Source organism: Lepus europaeus, chromosome 1 (genome assembly GCF_033115175.1).
Source record: "Lepus europaeus isolate LE1 chromosome 1, mLepTim1.pri, whole genome shotgun sequence".
Classification (NCBI taxonomy): Eukaryota; Metazoa; Chordata; class Mammalia; order Lagomorpha; family Leporidae; genus Lepus; species Lepus europaeus.
The window spans coordinates 20,778,331-20,798,058 of record NC_084827.1 but is presented as its reverse complement, the minus strand read 5'-3'; the positions used below and the strand labels follow the sequence as shown (position 1 = coordinate 20,798,058).

General features: G+C 52.3%; 2 protein-coding genes across 3 annotated transcripts; both read left to right on the top strand.

Annotated features, from left to right (window-relative positions):
* Positions 1–3,699: 3,699 nt before the first annotated feature.
* On the top strand, positions 3,700–8,389 carry ARF5 (ADP ribosylation factor 5). 2 transcript variants are annotated; one of them, XM_062204025.1, is made up of 6 exons: positions 3,700–3,836; positions 4,368–4,448; positions 4,782–4,891; positions 5,353–5,424; positions 5,787–5,912; positions 8,212–8,389. In XM_062204025.1, exons 1-6 carry the CDS (start codon positions 3,770–3,772, stop codon positions 8,287–8,289), a joined length of 534 nt encoding a protein of 177 aa, XP_062060009.1. In that variant the 5' UTR covers positions 3,700–3,769; the 3' UTR covers positions 8,290–8,389. The 2 variants fall into 2 exon arrangements, with proteins under 2 accessions (XP_062060009.1, XP_062059923.1); XM_062203939.1 differs by lacking the exon at positions 8,212–8,389 and adding an exon at positions 6,007–6,518.
* Positions 8,390–9,406: 1,017 nt separating this feature from the next.
* On the top strand, positions 9,407–18,662 carry FSCN3 (fascin actin-bundling protein 3). The gene is made up of 7 exons (XM_062198419.1): positions 9,407–9,721; positions 10,650–11,346; positions 12,062–12,180; positions 14,224–14,383; positions 15,745–15,915; positions 16,235–16,440; positions 18,599–18,662. Exons 1-6 carry the CDS (start codon positions 9,578–9,580, stop codon positions 16,438–16,440), a joined length of 1,497 nt encoding a protein of 498 aa, XP_062054403.1. The 5' UTR covers positions 9,407–9,577; the 3' UTR covers positions 18,599–18,662.
* Positions 18,663–19,728: the final 1,066 nt, after the last annotated feature.

The window sequence follows — 19,728 nt, the reverse complement described above, 5'->3', positions numbered from 1 at the left end:
CCGGGTCCGCAGGAAGTGACGCCAGCGCGTCGCCCTAGGCTCCGCCCCTACCGGCCGTGAGGTGGGCGGGGCTCCTTTAACTGCGGGTGGGAGACGGGAACCGCGGGGGCCGGGGCTTGCGGAGAGCGAAGGAAAGGAAGCTGAGGACCCGCGAGTGCAGTTGGTTTGCCCTTGGGCTGCGATCCGCGACCGACAGGGGGCGACGTTGCACTGCATTCTTAACAAACACTCCAGTGACCCATGCGTCCAGCCACAAGGACTTGGGGCTCAGGACCTGTGTCCCTAAAGGCCAACAATAAATGTTCCCGTTAGGGCTACGAACGCTGCAGCCCTTCCTAACACGGTACTTGGCACCTAGTTGGCCTATGGAATGTATTGGCACCTTACCATAGTTCCGTTGAGTTTAGTCAACAGTATTGATAGAGGACACCCTGCAGCCATGAGGTTCATCCTGAATGCGAACTATACGCCAGGAACCTCACAAGAAAATTGTTATTTAGGGGCGGGCATTGGGGCACAGAAGCTTAAGCGGCCGCTTGGGATCCCCGCATCCACTATGTGAGTGCAGGTTGAGTCCCCGCCTCTTCGCTTACCACCCTCTTTCCTGCTAATGCCCTTCTGGGAGGCAGCAGAAGGTAGCCCAGGTCGCTGGGTCCCTGAGACCTGGATAAGAGTTCCTGGCTCCTGGCTTTGGCCTGACTGGTTCCTGGCTGTTGCAGGCATTTGGGGAGTGAACCAGCAGATGGAAGAATATTTCCCTTCTCTGTCTCTCCCTCTAGGTCAATTTGCCTTCCGAAGGAAGGAAGGCAGGAAGCAGGATTTTGCTATTTATTCTTCAGCAAATTCTGCTCAGGAGATACATTAGCACTGTTTTACAGATGGGACATAAGGCACAGAGGTAAAGTAAGGGCTGGCGCTGTGGCATAGCAGGTGCAGCTGCCCATTAGAATCCTGGCTGCTCCACTTGAGATCCAGCTCCCTGCTAATGTGCCTGCACTCACGTGGGAGACCCAGGAAAAGTTCCTGGCTCCTGGCTTCTCATCAGCCCAGCTCCAGCCATTGCAACCATGTGGGGAGTGAACCAGTGGATAGAAGACTTCTCTCTCCTTGTCTCTGCCTCTCTTTTTTTTTTTTTTTAATTTGACAGATAGAATTACAGACAGTGAAAGAGAGACAGAAATGTCTTTCTTCCATTGGTTCACTCCCCAAATGGCCGCGATGGACGGAGCTGTACCCATCCAAAGCCAGGATCCAGGTGCTTCTTCCTGGTCTCCCACGCGGGTGCAGGGGCTCAAGCACCTGAGCCATCCTCCACTGCTTCCCCAGGCCACAGCAGAGAGCTGGACTGGAAGAAGAGCAACCGGGACTAGAACCGGCGCCCATATGGGATGCCGGCACCGCAGGCAGAGGATTAACCTAGTGAGCCACAGCGCCGGCCCCTGTAACTCTTTCAAATAAAATAAATCTTAAAAAAAAAAAGTTAAAAAGGAACTCAAAATCGAGTGAGAAAACAGACACGCAAAGAAGTCCTGTTATCATACCAGTATGAGTGGGTATATTCAAAATGCAAGGTAAGAGACGAGAGCCCTATCTAGGGAATGCACAGAGGGCTCTCAGGGAAAACACTCTGGAATTTGAAAGACAAGCAGAGACAAGGGAAACCAGCACTTGGGGCAGGTGGGAACGTTCCATCGAGCTCTGGGGTATCAGAGTCTGACTCACCTTGAAGAGTCATCTTCAAGGCAGTAGCTGAGGACATGTGGAGGTGACAACAGTAGGTGACAACCCAGCCAAAGGCATTTAGATTTTATCATAGGTGGTAGTAAATGAGAGGACTTTAAGCTGAAGAGCAAGGCATTATCAAGACTCCTATGATAGGGCCAGCCTGGTGGGACGTTGGGCTAAGCAGCCGTCTGCAGTGCCGGCATCCCACATGAGTGCTGATTACAGTCCTGGCTGCTCCACTTCCAATCCAGCTGCCTGCTAATGTGCCTGGGAAAAGCAGAGTGGAAGATGGCCCAAGTACCTAGGCCCCTGCCACCCACCAGATGGAGTTCTCCTAGCTTTGTCCTGGCCCAGCCCCAGCCATTGCAGCCATTTGGGAAGTGAACCAACAGATGGGAGATCTCTCTCTTTCTCCCTCCCTCCCTCCCTCTCCCTCCTTCCCTCCCACTTCTCCCCCCTTTACTATGCCTTTCAAGTAACTAAAAATAAATCTTTCTCTGAAAACATTAAAAGACTCCCATGACAGTGTGAAGAGGCTTTCATGGGGAAGAGGTGATAATGACACAGAGCAGTGACAAAAGAGAGGCAGAGAAAGATGATTAAAGAGCTAAAGACCTGGAACTGGCGCCCACCAGTTGTTATTACATTGGGCCTCTTTTAAATGTGCTTTTCAACCTTGGAAAAGCCTTCTTAGGAATGTAAGTCATAAAAAACGGTCACGGGGCCAGTGCTGTGGCTTAGTGGGCTAAGCCTCCACCTGCAGGGTCCCATATGCGTGCTGGTTCTAGTCCCAGCTGCTCCTCTTCTGATCTAGCTCTCTGCTATGGCCTGGGAAAGCAGTGGGGGGAAAAAATGGTCATGCACTCACTGATACCTGGTTCCCAAAGTCTGTTCTCATTACAGGTTCAAGGTCAAGCCAGGACAGCCCAGGGAGATCTGATCAGATCCAGCCTGCGCTGCACAAAGCCATCAGTTATATTATCTCCTGTTTGTTAGGACAACCATTAATTAGGACAAATGCAAGTCTCCTTCTATAAAGAAAATGATAAGGATCATTGAAGCCAAATCCTGAAAACTAGAAGAACTGGGATTTGAACTACGCCCTGAAACAGTGTAGACACCCAACAGCCGAAACGTCTGCCCTTGCTCCGCTGAGCAACCTATCAGCCCAGTTCAACCCCACAAGCACCTGTCTGGCACTGACCCAGCCCCACCACGGAAGAAGTTCATTAACTCCTGGCTTACTGTTGTCCTCAGATGCTAAAACGAGAGGGAAAACTACATAGGAAGCTGTTAGGGTCTAGGGAGGCAAGGTCTTCACACACACCCCCCCCGGGGGGGGGTGAGGGGGTGTGCATTCATGATCCAAGTCCGCAGATAGAGGCCGCCTGGTCCCAGACGGCGAGGCAGTGTTCCGGGGGAGGGCTGTGCCGAAGGTAGAGTCCTCCAGTGGCCCGGGAGAGCCTGGCTAAGACCGGGACGCATCCACGGGTTCTACGGACTGCGGAGGTGTGAAGCAGGTTTAGGGCTGGCGCTTGGGCAACTTCCTCGTCCACTCCCGTGCGCTCCTCCCACGGCTTCCAAACCACCTACCACGCGCAAAATCCCTCAGCGGGCGCCCGGAGTGGTGGTGGTGGGGAAGTGCATAGAAAAGGCCGAAGCCCCCCGAGAGCGACACCGGCGCCCTAGAGCGAGCTGGACGCAGCGATTGAGGGTGGGCCGGGGCCCGCGGTGGAGCGACCAAGCCTTTCCTTATCGGCGCCACAGGCCTGACAGCGCGCTGGAAACACGCGAGCCCCAGACCTGCGCGCCCCGGCCAGGCTGCGGAGCCCCGCTCGGGTTCGGGTCCTCCCGGAGTCGCGGGCTGGGGGCGGGGCCCGGCGGGGCGGGCCCGCGGTGACGTCGCGCGGGCCGGGACGCGCGGAGGCGGCGGCGGCGGCGGCGGCGCCTCCTCCTGCTGCTGTTGAGCCCCATCCCCCCGCGGCCGGCCGGTTCCAGCCCGCACCCCGCGTCCGTGCCCGCGCCCCCGCCCCCGGGCCCCGCCATGGGCCTCACCGTGTCCGCGCTCTTTTCGCGGATCTTCGGGAAGAAGCAGATGCGGATCCTCATGGGTGAGGCAGATCGACCCAGCGGCCCGGACCTGGGCGCCGGCCGCGGCGCAGCCCTCCTGCCCCCGCGTCCCTGCAGCCCGGCCCACCTGGGTCTCTGACCCGGAGTCCTCCCCCACCCCCACCGCCTAACGCACTGGGGGCCCCTGCGCTCGAGCGGGTCCCGGCCTGCAGCGCCAGCCCCGAGGCCCGAGACCCCGAGCTGCCGGCCTGGGTGGGGTGCTGCTCTCTCCGCGCCAGCCCGGCTGGGAAGAAGGGAGGATTCCGCCCTTGGAGACGACTTTTAAAAGGAGCGCGGCCTTCTTCGCGTGTCCCTGGCCGCCCAGGCCTCTCCTGCCCCCGGCCCACTTTGGGGGGCAGGAGTTGGCGCACGCACCCCGACTGCCCTCCAGGCCCGAAGGTGGGGAGCGGCGCGCACCTGCAGGCGCTCGCGCCCTCCGCCTGTCACCGCCCGCTGGCCCGGGCTCCCCGCTCCCCGGTCTCTAGGGGGCCCCCTCGCTCCCGCCTCCATCCCTGTACTCCTCCCCGTTGCAGTTGGCTTGGATGCGGCCGGCAAGACCACAATCCTGTACAAACTCAAGTTGGGGGAGATTGTCACCACCATCCCCACCATAGGTGAGCGCGGGGGCGACGCGGGGGAGGCCTTGCCGAGCCTTCTCAGGGTCTGCTCACCGGGTGTCCTGCCGCGGGCCCTTATCTGGAGCTCACCCTGAAACCAAGCCAGCTACCTGAGAAGTGGGTCAGGGTGTCTCTCCGTGCGGGGTGGTGTCGGGGCGGGGTGGTGACCCAGCCCCCCCCCCCCCAGCCGCTTGACTGCTGGGTCCCCTGGGGCCTTGTTCACTGATCGCCTTTTGGTTTTGTGTCCCTGCTGAGATCCAAGTAGTTCTAGTGAGTTTCTTCCTTTCAGAACTTTTTCTCGTATTTTTTTTTTCCCTCAATGATCTGCAGGTTTCAATGTGGAAACAGTAGAATACAAGAATATCTGTTTCACAGTCTGGGACGTGGGAGGCCAGGACAAGATTCGGCCCCTGTGGCGGCACTACTTCCAGAACACTCAGGTGGAGTGGGCTGGGGGCCGCGGGGGGGGGGGGGGGGACAGAGAAAGTCTGGGCTGGGCCAGCGAGCTAGGAAGAGCCCCTTCCCCAGTTTGACCCGCTTGGACTGGCTAGCCTCGGTGCATCCATCCCAGTCTGTCTCATTCATTTTCTGAAACTTAGCCACCTGACACTTGCGCATAGGGGGCAGGGTTCCCCGGGGCCATGCTGCGTGATCCCAGGGCCACACTGAGCGATCCTGGGGCCACGCTGCGCGATCTCACTCCCATCGCGGGTCGGTGCCTGGGACAGAAGCTTGATCCTTTGCAGTGCTGCCTCTAGTTTATGTCAGGATTTGTGCAGGGCGGAAGTTACTAGATGTTGAGAAGGGTTGACAGAGGTGGGTGGGGAGGAAGGGCCAGACCAGACTCCAGGTGCGACTGAGTGCGTTCCCTCCCTCGCCTGCTCTCTGCCCCGCCCCTCAGGGCCTCATCTTCGTGGTGGACAGTAATGACCGGGAGCGGGTGCAGGAATCGGCGGATGAGCTTCAGAAGATGGTGAGGATCCGGGGTCCCTGAGCCCCCCAGCTTGGGGACACAGATGCCTGTGGTAGTATGGAAGTCAGGAGTGCCCGGTGGAGCCGGGGGGTGGGCAGGAACGCGACTTTCTTTTTATGCGCCTGGACATGTTGTGTGTCTTACCAGGTTCGGGATAAGGCTGACTTACCTGAGCCCCACACCCTTACACCCAGCCCTAAGGAGAGGGTGGGGGAAAGGGCTTCTAAGCGTCCCCTTAGGCTCTTGCTCTTTCCATTTGGAATCATACGAGAGTATGTGTTTCCCGCAAAGGGGGCAGGAGGAAAGAGAGAGCTTGGGGCCCCCACAGGCCCACGGGTTCCTCCTCTGTCCTCCGCTCTCAGCTACAGGAGGACGAGCTGCGTGACGCCGTGCTGCTGGTGTTTGCCAATAAGCAGGACATGCCCAACGCCATGCCTGTGAGCGAGCTCACCGACAAGCTGGGGCTCCAGCACTTGCGCAGCCGCACGGTGAGAGCCCAACCCCCTTGCTGCACATCCTGCCTGTCCCTGGGGCGTCACAGGCACCCTGCCGCTGACCTCTCTCCTTTCTTCCCCCTTACAGTGGTACGTGCAGGCCACCTGTGCCACCCAGGGCACGGGCCTGTATGATGGGCTGGACTGGCTGTCTCATGAGCTGTCGAAGCGCTAACCAGCCAGGGGCAGGCCCCTGCTTCCCAGAAGCTCCCGCGTGCATCCCCGGGGTGACCAGACTCCCGGACTCCTCAGGCAGTGCCCTTCCCTCCCTCTTTCCTCCCCCACAGACACAGGCCCCTTGTTCCTGCTCCTGCCTGCATGTTCTCTCTGTCGTCGGAGCCTGGAGCCTCGCTCTCCGGGCACAGAGGGGTCCCCTCTCCTGCCTGCTTGGGCCTGGGGAAGAGCTTCCTGGCCAAGGCCCCCTCTTCCAAAGGAGGAGCAGGGATCTGGGTTTACTTTTGTTTTTGTTTGTTTGTTTTGTTTTGTTTTGTTTCTGTTTTGGGTGTACTCTTGGGGCCAGGTTGAGGGGGAAGGTGAGGGCTCCGGGTGGTGCTATGATGTGGCACTGGATATTGAGTAATAAATTTGCTGTGGTTTGTATGTGGTGTTGTCTGTAGTCTAGGAGCGGGAGCTGGATTACTGGGTGCAGAGCGGCCTCAAAGGAGTTTCAAAGCCACAACAAGCCCCGTATACCCACACACCCTTGTCTGACCTAACTTCTCTCCCCTTATTCTTGGACAGGAATACTGTAGGGTAGTGAGTGGAGGAAATCTCATTGCCTCTCCAATACCCAGAAGCCTTTGCTGAGGGCACGAAGATCTACCTTCATGGTTGCTTAAAACACATACCTCTACTTCCCATCCTTCTGCTAGCTACTTAGAGTGGTAGTTCGTTCTTTATTTATTTATTTATTTGACAGGTAGAGTTTTAGTGAGAGAGAGAGACAGAGAGAAAGGTCTTCTTTCCGTTGGTTCACTCCCCAAATGGCCGCTACGGCCGGCGCTATGCCAATCCAAAGCCGGGAGCCAGGTGCTTCTGCCTGGTCTCCCATGCGGGTGCAGGGGCCCAAGCTCTTGGGCCATCCTCCACTGCCCTCCCAGGCCACAGCAGAGAGCTGGACTGGAAGAGGAGCAACCAGGACTAGAGCCAACGCCCATATGGGATGCCGGTGCCGCAGGCGGAGGATTAACCAAGTGAGCCACAGTGCCGGCCCCCAGAATGGTAGTTCTTAATGACTGCTTTTTTTGCACATTAAACTTCAGGGGAAGAAAATGTACATTAAATATACAGGTCCTGAAGCACACCTCAGAAAAGGGGATTTGTCAGGACTGGTATGAGACCCAACAACAACATGAATCTTTTTTTTTTCTTTCTTTCTTTTTTTTTTTTTAATTTGAGAGGCAGATTTACAAACAGACAGGGAGAGACTTAGAGAGAAGTCTTCCCATCTGCTGGTTCACTCCCCAAATGGACACAATGGCTGGAGCTAGACCAATCTGAAGCCAGGAGCTTCTTTCAGGTCTCCCATGTGGGTGCAGGAGCCCAAGGACTTGGACCCTCTTCTACTGCTTTCCCAGGCCATAGCAGAGAGCTGGATTAGAAGTGCAGCAGCCAGGACATGAACCAGCGCCCATGTAGGATGTTGGCAGTGCAGGTAGAGGCTTAGCCTACTATGCCACAATACCAGCCCAGAAAACATGAATCTTGAAAATTACTCAAGAGGGGGCTGGTGTACAGCAGGTTAAACCACCACCTGCAGTGCTGGAATCCCATATGAGCAACCAGTTAAAGTCCCAGCTTCTCCACTTCTAATCCAGCTCCCTGCTAATGCACCTGGGAAAAACAGTAGAAGACAGCCCAACTGCTTGGGCTCCTGCCTCCCACATGGGAGAAGCAGATGGAGTTCCACATTCCTGGCTTTGGCTCACTCTGGCCCAGCATTGGCTATTGTGGCCATTTGGGGAGTGAACCAGTGGATGGGAGATACCTGTGTGTGTGTGTGTGTGTGTCCATCTTTCACTGTAACTCTGCCTTTCAAATAAATCTTTTTAAAGCAATTACCCAAGGAGGAGTGGGTGCTGTATGTCCACAATTTCAGCTTGTTGCTACACAGACCCTGGGAGGCAATAGTGATGGCTCAAATAGTTGAGTCCCTGAATTGAGGAGACCTGAATTGAGTTCCTTGTTCCTGGCTTCAGCCTGGCCCTGTCCTAGTTGTGAGCATTTGGAGGACGAACCGTGCATCACATATGGGAGAGCTGGTTTGAGTCCTGTTACTCTGCTTCCAATCCAGCTTCCTGCCAATGTGCCTGGGAACGCAACAGATGACGGCCAAGTACTTGGGTCCATGCCATCTGCATGGGAGACCTAGATGGAGTTCTAGGTTCATGGCTTCAGCCTGGTCCAGCCCCAACTGTTGTGGACATTTGGAGAATGAAGCAGCAGGTGGAAGATAAGTCTGTCTCACTGGCTCTCCTTCTCTGTCACTCTGCCTTTCAAATAAATAAATAAAGCTTTTTAGAAAGGCTCATGGCAAGTGTATTTTTTAAATGTCAAAAAAAATGTAATTACCCAGATGATTCCAGCACTACTAGTCTGTTAGCCTTCTTTTACAAAATACTGGTGGCAACTGGGGATTGCAGGCCCCCTGCTTCACACCTCTGGGACTTTCTACCTGGGGAGACTCCCAGCTATGGTGAAAGGGAAAGCGATTGCAAGGAACCAGGGTTGTGGGCTGTTCTCCAAATGGGGTTGGCTCTATCCGCTTCCCATTGACTCTCAGCAAACTTAAACCCATCATCTCCACCACCATTTCTTTTTTGCCTTTCTCTCTTCTGCCTTCCTGGTGTCCGTTTCCCCAAGTTCTGGACTGGGTTTCCGTTGTGAGCTTTGCAGGGGGAGAGTCCCAGAAGCAATTACACATGGGCTACGTGGGCGAGGAGAGGCTGGCAGCTCCGGCTGTCCAGCAGGTGCCTGTCCTGCCCAGCAGCAGTGCCTCTGGGCCTGGGGAGGAGGGTCTTCTCGCCACCAAGACCCTCGCCCTGATCCTGAGCCAGCCCCTCCTCATCAGCCTGAACCCATCAATCCTCCAGCTAAGGTTTCCCCACTCTCCACAAAGCGACTTCTGAGACATTTTAACCTCATCCCCTCAAGGGCCATAATGGCTGATAGATATTTCCTGGATATCTTGAATTTTAAAAAATACCTGAGCTACAAGGGAGCCAACAGAACCCACTTCTTAGGGGGGAAAGAGGTTGATTTCTATCCTGCTATTAGCAGGAGAAAGAGGTAAGGAAAAGGAGGGACCTGCCTAGTGTCACAGGTTACAGTTCTCATTCATGGTCTTAGCTCAGCCTACCTCAGTGCCCAGAGTGGCATAGGGGACAAATACTGGAGGCTCTGGACCCTCTTTCCCTGGGTCATGGACTGATGTTGCTGGACCAGCGCCTTTTCTTGGGACAAGAGGCAGCCCTCACAGTCACAATGCCCCCGGGTCACAGAGGTGCCAGGCCCCAGGCCAGCCCCTGCTTGGGAAGTTCCCCCTGGGGACGTCTTCTGGTGGGTACTCTAGGCCTTATTCCAGGCCCTATGGCCTGTGAAACCTCAACACTGGGGGGAAGGCTGGGCTGGACAGCGACCTCACCCGTGGGGCTGGCCCCATGGATAAGGTGGAGTGGATACACAGACACCCCAAGGCCGAGGACCTAAGGGTTGGGCTCATCAACTGGGCAGGAACTTATCTCACCTCTGAGGCATATAAGAACTCAGTTACTACTACCGCGAAGACTCTGGGCAGGCGACAGGTAACAAGACGAACCTGGAACCGGAACCAATTTTTGGCATGGCCAAGCTCTCTCTCGTGTGTGTGTGTGTGTGTGTGTGTGGCAGTGGAGCTACACTCACAACCTGATCATTTTCCTTGCCTCTGCCACTGTCAGCCCAAGACCTTTTTCTTCCAGGCTTTGGCTCACCAGTCTCCGTTGCTTGAACTGCCCTCTGTAAACCTATCTGTTCCACAGAGCAAGCCTCAACCTTGACCTTGCTGCCTTGTCCTGCTCTGGCTGCTCCCTACCCTGCACCCCAGCACAGGGCAGCTTTGTCATCACAGAGAGGTGGAGAGCCGAGGCTAGAAGGCAGAACTGTGGGCACCTGGGGAAAGTTGGACCAGGGGAGTCAGTGCAAGGCCTATGTTGAGGTTTGAGAATGGGTTCCTTCTAGAGGCCCTAGGCCCCTCTGGGATGGTTTCAGAGTAGGGCAGGAGAGAGTCCTCTTGTTCCTAACAAGATTGACTGCAGCTAAACCAGTTACATCTCGACTATCTGATGCTCCCATCTTCATGCCTGGAGCCTGGGACCTGCCTCTAAGAGCTTAGTTTTGCTCCAGCCAAGTTGGCTTGGTAGCCCTTGGGGATGGAATGATTGGCTGAGCCTGCAATCCAAGGCAGCAATGAGGAAAAGCGACTCAAGCCAGAACATTTCTTAGAAAATGAGGTATCAAAGGGCGGGGCTGGGAGGGGGCTGGCCTGTTTGCTGGAAGAGGTGAGCACCCAAAACCTCTCCCCATGGCTTCAGTGGTGGAGAGGCCCAGAGACCTTTTGACTCCTCTCTTGGTTGGGAGACCCCAGGGCTGACGTGGAAGGGAAGGTGATTGGCCCGGGTGAGGGTGGCAGGGTTCCTCAGTGCAGTCACGGGGCAACACTGATTTTCCTCTTCTCCCCCACAATGGCCCCAGACCTGGGAGCTCCTGGTGAGCAACGAGCACGAGACACAGGCCGTGGTACGGCTGAAGAGCTTGCAGGGCCTCTACCTGCTGTGTGAGACAGATGGCACTGTATGCCATGGCCGGCCGAGGAGCAGCCACCACGGCTGCTTCCTACTCCGCTTCCACCGCAATGGCAAGTGGACCCTCCAGTGCATCATCTCTGGCCGCTACCTGGAGTCCAACGGCGAGGATGTGTTCTGCAACTCCCGGGTCCTCTCAGCATACCACATGTGGACACCCCGGCCAGCTCTGCATGTCCACGTGATCCTCTACAACCCCACCAGCAACACCTATGCCCGGGCTGACCCTACAGTGGGCCGCATCTGGGTAGATGCAACAATCCCTTGCCTGGAGGAATGTGGGTTCCTCTTGCATTTCCAAGAGGGATGCTACCACTTGGAGACATCGACACACCACTTCTTGTCCCACGTAGACCGCCTAGTCACCCAGCCCTCATCACAGACAGCTTTCCACATGCAAGTGCGCCCCGGAGGCCTTGTAGCCCTGTGTGATGGAGAAGGAGGCACGTTATACCCACAGGGCACACATCTGCTTCTAGGACTGGGCTCCAATCCCCTGAGGGGCGAGGAGTGGTTCATCCTACAGCGCTGCCCAGCCTGGGTCAGCCTCAGATCAAAGACTCGAAGGTTCATCTCAGTCATCTACGGCAAGTCCTGGGCCCAGCACAGCCACAGAGGGAGGGCCAGTTGTGGAGAAGAGAAAAGTGTGTCTGGGATCAGCAAGGATTTCTAAACCTACTAATAGAATCCTAGGGTCCACAGGGGCATCTCTTGTGCAATGGAGAAAGATAGAAAAGTGGGGATATGGAGGGCCAGCATCATGGTGTAGTATGTAGTAGTCACTGCCTGTGATGCCAGCATCCTATATGGGTGCCGGTTCCATTTCCAGTTGCTCTATTCCCAATCCAACTCCCTGTTGGCAGCTTTGGAAGGGCAGCAAAAGATAGCCCAAGTCCTTGGACCCCTGCACCCATGTGGGAGACCCAGAAGAAGCTCTTGGCTCCTGGCTTTGGCCTGGACCAGCCCCAGCCATTGTGGCCGTCTGGGGAGTGAACCAGCAGATGGAAGATTCTCTCTCTCTCTCTCTCTCACTCTCCCTCTCTCTCTCTCTATCTCTCTCTGTGTGTATGTGTGTGTAACTCTGACTTTCAAATAAATAAATTAATTTAGGAAAAAAAAACAGTAGGGATACAGGCTTCAGGGGAAAGCAGCCTGGGTCTTCCCCAGATTACTATGGTCCAATACATTTGAAGAAGGTTGAGGAAGGAAAGGAGAGGAGTCCCAGGAAAGAAGCATGGAGGATGGGCTGGAACTGAGGGCGAGGACAGACTCGGCTCGCTCTGACGTGTGCTTGCTCTCCAGATGCTGAGGTATGTGCTGCTTCTGAGCGTTTGACCTCAATGTCCTTGTTCCAGTTTGAATGTGACAGCGAGAGCCCCACCTTGCAGCTTCGTTCAGCCAATGGCTACTACCTAGCCCAGGTGAGACCTTGGCCTTCTGTGCAAGAGAAACCTTAAGCTCTGAGCTCTCCCTCTCTAGACATACTTTCTCCTTCTTCAAGGGTAGGTGATTAGATGAGGTGAGCTGTGGAGGTCCTTGTCCAAAAACCTCCATTGTCACCCAATGGCCTCATATTTTAAAAAAAACTATTGAAGCCCATAATTTAGATACATGTATGTTTTCTCATACACATACATTATATATGAATTATGTACAGTTGGCCCTCTGTATTTGTGGACTCCATATTGGTGGATGCAACCCATTGTGGATTCAAAATGTTAGCTAGGCTATGATGGTTCTGCCCATACTGAACAAGTACAGGCTTTTATTCTTATAATTATTCCCTAAACAATGCAGTATAACAACCATTTCCATAGCATTCACATTGTATATGGTGTTATAAATAATCTACAGAGGATAAAGTACAGTGGAGGACATGTGGATTATGTGCAAACACTGCTCCATTTTATCCAAGGGACTTGAGCATCCATGGATTTTGATATCCAAGGGGTAGTGGAGTGTGGGGTTCTGGAACCAATGCTTTATGGATATCAGGTGATGACTGTATGTTGTAAAGATACTATGTATATACTATGTATGGCAATTGTATGCATATAGTGCACCCCTTTTATGTGTGAAATTGCATTTTGACAAATGCATACACTCATGCAACCATGCCACAAGCAGACCAACTTACAAAATGTTTCCATCTCCACAGAAATTCCCTCTAGCCCATTTGTAATTAGTTTTCCTCCATCTCTTATTCCCTGCTATCACTAATCTGTGTTCTGTCTGATGGATTACATCAGTCCACTCTAGAATTTCAGACACATGGAATCACAGGGTGTGGACAGTATTAATGCTCCTTTTGCTTGGTACAATGCTTTTAAGATACATCCTTGACATTGTATGTATCAGTGTTTATTCCTTTTCATTGATGAGTAGTGTTCTAAAATATTATACTATTATGTATACCAGTGTTCATATAATATTTTAGTATTATAATGCTCTTTTTAAACATAAACATTATTTATCCATTGACTTACTGATCAACATCTGGGTTTTTTGGGCTATTGTTATGAATAAAGTTGTTATGAACATTCATGTCAAGTCTTTTTGTTAGTCTATATTTTCCCTTACCTTTGGTGAATACCAAGGGGTAGAATTCCTAGGTCATATGTTAGATGTGAGTTTAACTTTATAATAAAATGTCAGTTTTCTAAAGTGACTATATAATTTTATGCTCTTGCCAGTGATATATGAGGGTTCTAATTGCTCCTTGTCTTCCCCTACACTTGTTATGGTATGTATTTTTAATGTTAGTCACTCTAATGGATATATATAATTGTATCTTACTATGACTTTAATTTGCATTTATCTTGTCTTTTGTCATTTTTAGTAGCTTTCCATGAGCTTTTTGGTTCTTTATATATTTTCTCTTGTAAGATGTCTGTCCAAATCTTTTCTCCATTTGTCACTGAGTTGTTTGTCTTATGATTGATTAGTAGGAGTTCCTTATATGTTCTAAATTCAAGTCCTTTGCCAAATACATGCCTGGTAAACATTCTTTCCCAGTGTGTGTGTGTGTGTGTGTATGTGTTGCATTTTCACCTGCTCAATGGCGTCTTTTGAGAAGCAAATTTTTAGTTTCAAAAGTCCAATTTGTCCATTTTTTTAACATGGTTACTACTTTTTTTATCCCAATAAATCATTGCCTACAACAAAGTTGTGAAGAATTTCTGTTTTCTTCTAGATGTTTAATGATTTAGCTTATACTTGTATGTTTATGATCCATTTCAAAATTGTCTTGTGGTCAGGGCTAAGGTTCATTTCTCTCCATAATAAGCTGGACTCGGGGGAAATAGGAGAGCTGAGGCCATAGAACGTTCTCCAAAAATGATCAGAAAACATAAAGCACATTCTTGAAGAATGAAAAAGACGGGGAGGTGGGATGTTGAGAGAGGCTCTAGTAATGAAAATGACGGGGAGAAAGATGAGGAAGTCAATCTTCATTCCTCTTCCAGAGGCGCCACAGGACAGTGATGGCTGATGGGCACCCAATGGAGTCGGACACTTTCTTCCGGGTGCACTGGAACTGCGGCAAGATCATCCTGCAGTCCTCCAACGGGCGCTTCCTGGGCATTGCAGCCAATGGCCTTCTGATGGCCAATGCCACCATCCCAGGTGAGCCAAGTCAGGGACGCTTTCAGAGGGGGCTGAAATAAGAGTTTAAGAAAAAAAAGAAAGAAAGAAAAACGGGGCCAGGGTTGTGGTGTAGCAGGTTAAGCTGCTGCCTTGCAGCACCGGCATACCGTATAGGTGCCAGTTCGAGTCCTGGCTGCTCCACTTTCAATCCAGTTCCCTGCCAATGCACCTGGGAAATCAGGAGAGGATGGGCCAACTGCTTGAGCCCCTGCACCCACATGGGAGACCCAGAAGAAGCTCGTGGCTCCTGGCTTCGACCTGGCTCAGCCCTGGCCATTGTGGCCATTAGAGGAGTGAACCAGCAATGGCAGATCTCTTTCTCTCTCTGTCTCTCCCTCTCTCTGTAACTCTGCCTTTCAAATAAAATAAAATAAATATTAAAAAAAAAAAACAAAGAGAGTCAGAAGATTTGGGTTTGTGCACTTGCTCTGTCAATGAGCAAACTACCTCTCTGAGCCTCAGTTTCACTGTCTGGAGAACTAGAGATATCTGCCCCACTGCTTCATGGAGTTGTTACATGGATTAAAGAGATTAATACATCACAAAAGATTAAATATTACTGAAATGTCGTGTGCTCCCCACTGTGTTAAGTGCTCTCACAAATGCCTCACAAGCACTTAGTATAAGACCTGGAGCATAGCAGATGTTCATTAATGTTAAAATGTTGGGGGTCCGGTGCTGTGGCTCACTTGGGCGCCGGTTCTAGTCCCGGCTGCTCCTATTCCAGTCCAGCTCTCTGCTGTGGCCCGGGAAGGCAGTGAAGGATGGCCCAGGTCCTTGGGCCCTGCACCTGCATGGGAGACCAGGAGGAAGCACCTGGCTCCTGGCTTTGGATCGGCGTAGCACCAGCCATAGTGGCCATTTTGGGGGTGAACCAACGGCAAAAGGAAGACCTTTCTCTCTGTCTCTCTCTCTCACTGTCTAACTCTGTCAAATAAATAAATTTTTAAAAAGTTAAAATGGTAGGGTGGGCCTAGGGTTTAATGGTTAAGATCCCACAGCCCATACCAGAATTCAACACCTGACTCTGCTCCTGACTCCAGCTTCCTGCTAATGCAGACCCTGGGAGGCAGGGGTGATGGCTCCTGTAATTGGGTTCCTGCCACCCATGTTTTGGGAGACCTGGATTGAATTCCTGGCCCTCTGTAGGTATTTGGACAGTGAACTAGCAGATGGGATCCATCGATCTCTCTTTCTCTCTCTGCCTCTAAAAAAATTAGTACACAACTCTTTGCATATTAAGAAAAGTTAGAATCTTGACAACACCCTTCTGCAATGAGTGTTCTTCCTCTTGCTTGCTTCTGGAGAACACCTCAATAATCCCTTCCGATTCCTTTCAGGCCCGAACGAGGAACTGGCCATTCGATTTACCAACCGGCCTTTCCTGGTGTTGCGAGGTCGGTATGGGTACGTGGGCTCCTCGCCGGAGCACGACCTCTTGCAGTGCAATCTGGACCAGCCCGACTGCATTCACCTCCTCCCCTGCCGCCATGGCATCTACCACTTCCAGGGTGAGTGGCTCCCCTTCCCCTCACAGTGCAGCCCTGTCTTAGCCCCAGCTCACACTTCAGGGCCTGCTCATCTTACATCATAAAAGGAAAGACAAGATTGCTGCTTGTTCTCACATCTCAGGACCCCAGAGTGGGTGGACAGGACGGAAACTACTGGAATCCCTTCTGGCCCCACCGTGTCTCCATAGAGGGCTCTACCAGCACAGGCAGGGTAGGGGGCCACGGGAGGGTGGCATGGCTCCAGGAGGCCCCTTGGAGGCAGGACTGCTGGAGGACAGCCCACCAAGCAGCCCACCAACCTGAGCTCCTCTCTCCCCAGCACAAGGTGGTTCCTTCTGGTCAATCACATCCTTTGGCACCTTTCGCCCCTGGGGAAAGTTTGCCCTCAACTTCTGTATAGAGCTTCAGGGGAGCAATTTGCTCACCGTGCTGGCACCCAATGGCTTCTACATGCGAGCAGATCGAAGCGGCACCCTACTGGCAGACAGCGAAGATATTACCAAAGAGTGTATCTGGGAATTTTAGGTAAGGGAGTGCGGGGAAGGCCCGGGGGTGGGGGCAGAGGGTGGAAGAGGAGCTGAGGGTGAGAGAAGGGAGGTGGGTGGTGAGGCCTGTCGTGGGAAGACCAAAATGCAAAAAGCACTCCTGCTCTGATTTCTGTTTTACTGCCTCACCAACAACTGTTTCCTGACTTGGTCACTGCAAGTCCATGGAGGTCTTTGTGGACTCCCCAACTTGAACCTGGCTTCAGAAAGAAGTCAGAGCTAGGTTTCTCCCTGATGCCACACTGACATATGTGCTTGCAAGCAAGCATGGTGGAGATAGGGTGAGGTGTGCTTGGGTACCTCTGTCTCCACTGATGCAGAATTTTACCTTGTTTGTAAGTAACATGGCTTGCTTTGAGGGTGTGTAGCTGGGGGTAGAAAATATATGCTTTCTATTCTATACACTTTGAATCCCTACCTTCCCCAGGCTAGAGTTGGCTCTCAGATTCTCACCTCCAACCCTGACCCTTCTCCTGAACGCTGACTGCTTCTCCCTCTCACTTCCTGATGGGCAGTCACCATGACTTGGTCCTCCAGGCCGTCCATATCAGCAGAGCTGCAAGCAGCCTCCTTGTCCCGCCATCCCCAGAGCCGTTCCCATAGGAGAGCGATTCTCCTCGTCCTGCCGTCCCCAGGGCCACCTCAGGCACCACTGCCGCTAGCTCAGGCTCAAGACCTCGGTGCCACCTCTCCAAGCTCCCTTTAGCTCCTTTCATCAAACTACAATTTCCTGGGTGCTCCCTGAACAATGCCTCTTTAGTGCTCGCTCCTTCACAATAACCGTGGCTTCCACTTGGTTCCTGGCATTTCACTGAGAGCCTGCCTGTCTCCCAGCACTCACCAGCGGCACCTCCTGCAGCCAAATCCAGCCCGTGCAGTCTCTTTACATCATCTTGGTTTTGCTGACCTGCTGCTTCCCTCCATCATTCCCTAATCATAGCTCTTCAGGGCACCCCACTGCTCTGAGTCCTGTCCCTTCACGAGTGACCTCACTTTCCCAGCTTGAGAAGTCACAAGGATGTCAGAGAAAATAGTTTTATTTGGATATCTGACTGATGTAGATTCATGAGCTAGTCAACTTTGGGCCTTATCAGCTGTATGACCTTAGGGAAATTGCTTTAATATTTCAAGGCTTCAGGTTTCCCAACTGTAAAATAGGAATGATAGCTACCCAATAGGTATTGCACAGGTTAAAGGATGGTCTCAATCTAAAACCTCAATAGAGGTTTGCTGTTTACCCATTTTTCTACCAGTTTTCTTATGATAGCCAAACTGGGAACTAGAAAATGAAAGGCCTCTGTTTTCTTACCCCGGGAAGAGTGTGGGTAGAGCTAAATTTCTCAGCTCCCTTTCGAGCCTGCCATGCTAGTAGCCGTGTGTTGCAGTGGTGAAGAGCTCACCTCGAAACTCAGGTTGTCGGCCAGCGCCGTGGCTCAACAGGCTAATCCTCCACCTTGTGGCGCCGGCACACCAGGTTCTAGTCCCGGTTGGGGCACCAGATTCTATCCCGGTTGCCCCTCTTCCAGGCCAGCTCTCTGCTATGGCCCAGGAAGGCAGTGGAGGATGGCCCAAGTCCTCGGGCCCTGCACCTGGATCCTGGCTTTGGATCAGCGCGATACGTTGGCCGCAGCGGCCATTGGAGGGTGAACCAACGGCAGAAAGGAAGACCTGTCTCTCTCTCTCACTATCCACTCTGCCTGTCCAAAAAGAAACTCAGGTTGTTAAATTTGTTGTTTGACCTTGACCAACCAAAGCCAAAGCCTGTTTCTTGTGAGTTTCTTGTCAGTATTGACCTTGCAGGGTGGTAGTGGAGAGTACTGAGCCCATCAGCGTGAGATCCTTGGTTAACATTCTAGCCCGCAGCACATTCTCACTCCTTGGGGGTCCTCCCCGACCCAACACCAGCTCTTAGTAAACTTTCCTGTCCATCACCTTGGGACTCTAATGGACATTTTTTTGCACCAATGATTCAATTTTTTAAAAAATTATTTTTATAAATTAACTCCACATATGCCCAGCATTGATCACCTTATTCCATCGCTTCCCATAGGATTTTCCTGGTGTTCTAAAAGCCAGAGATCAGCCCACGATCTCAGTTGATTGCTGAAGGTTTCTTCTGTTCCTTCTTCTCCCCACAGGTCAATGGGGTACCACCTTCCAAAATACAAATCCTCCAAGAAAGACTACTGCCCTAAATGGAACGGGAACCCCGGAGTCAAGATCCAAGAGAAGAATATCTGTTACACAACTTTTCCTACCCAGTTTAGCAAAACACCTGTTTCAAGCAAAAATACAACATAATGGGCCACCCAAAGACCTGTGTGCATCTGACTCAGAACAGAAAGGGGGTCTGCGTGAGGGTGGGCACAGAGGCTGCAGGCCCTCTAAATGCTAGCCAGGACAAAGGAGACCAGCTGAGATCCAGTTTTCAACTCATCTTCCCCTCCGCCACCCAGAGGCACTGAACTTTTCCCAGTGACCCCTTGGGAGCCATCCTCACCCTGAAGGATTCAGAGTCAGGATGTGATTTTAGGTGTCCCTTTGGTCACTTGCAGGATTTGTAATCCTATGGGTACAGGGTAATAGTAATAATACCTTCTTCCTGTGTGGTCCGCCCTCTCATCTCCTCTGTCATTTCCTTTAACCCAGTGAGGTGGGCAGGACAGCACTTCCTCCATGATTTCTCACCTCTTATGGAGAGCTGGAGTGATTTGTTCAAGGTCACTTGGCAATGATCAGTTGCCCATGATCAATTCCCACAGAGCTAGCCAGTGCCTCAAATCTTCTGACTCCAGTGACCAATATTTCTTGCATCAAAGCATGATAGGTAGGGCATCATTGTGCAGAGGGTTAAGCTGCTGCCTGCAACACCGGTGTCCATAGTAAAGCACCTGTTGAGACCAGGTTGCTGTGCTTCCAGTTCAGCTCCTTGTTAATGTGCCTGGGAAAGCCGTGGGAGATGTCTCAGGTACTTGGGCCTCGGCCACCCACGTGGGAGACCCAGGTGGAGTTCCTGGATCCTGGCTTCAGCCTGGCCCAGCTCTGGCTGGTGCAGCCATTTGGGGGAGTGAGCCAGCAGACGAAAGGTCTCTTTCTCTGCTTCTCCCTCTCCCTCTGTCATCTGACTTTCTGATAAATAAAATAAATCTTTTTTAAAGGAATAACTTCCAAAATGTCTGTCATTCTTGCACTGTCTTCATGAGTCCAGCCTTTATCTACCTTCTATCTGCCCTATTAATGTTTTTTATTGACATAGATGCTTATAGAC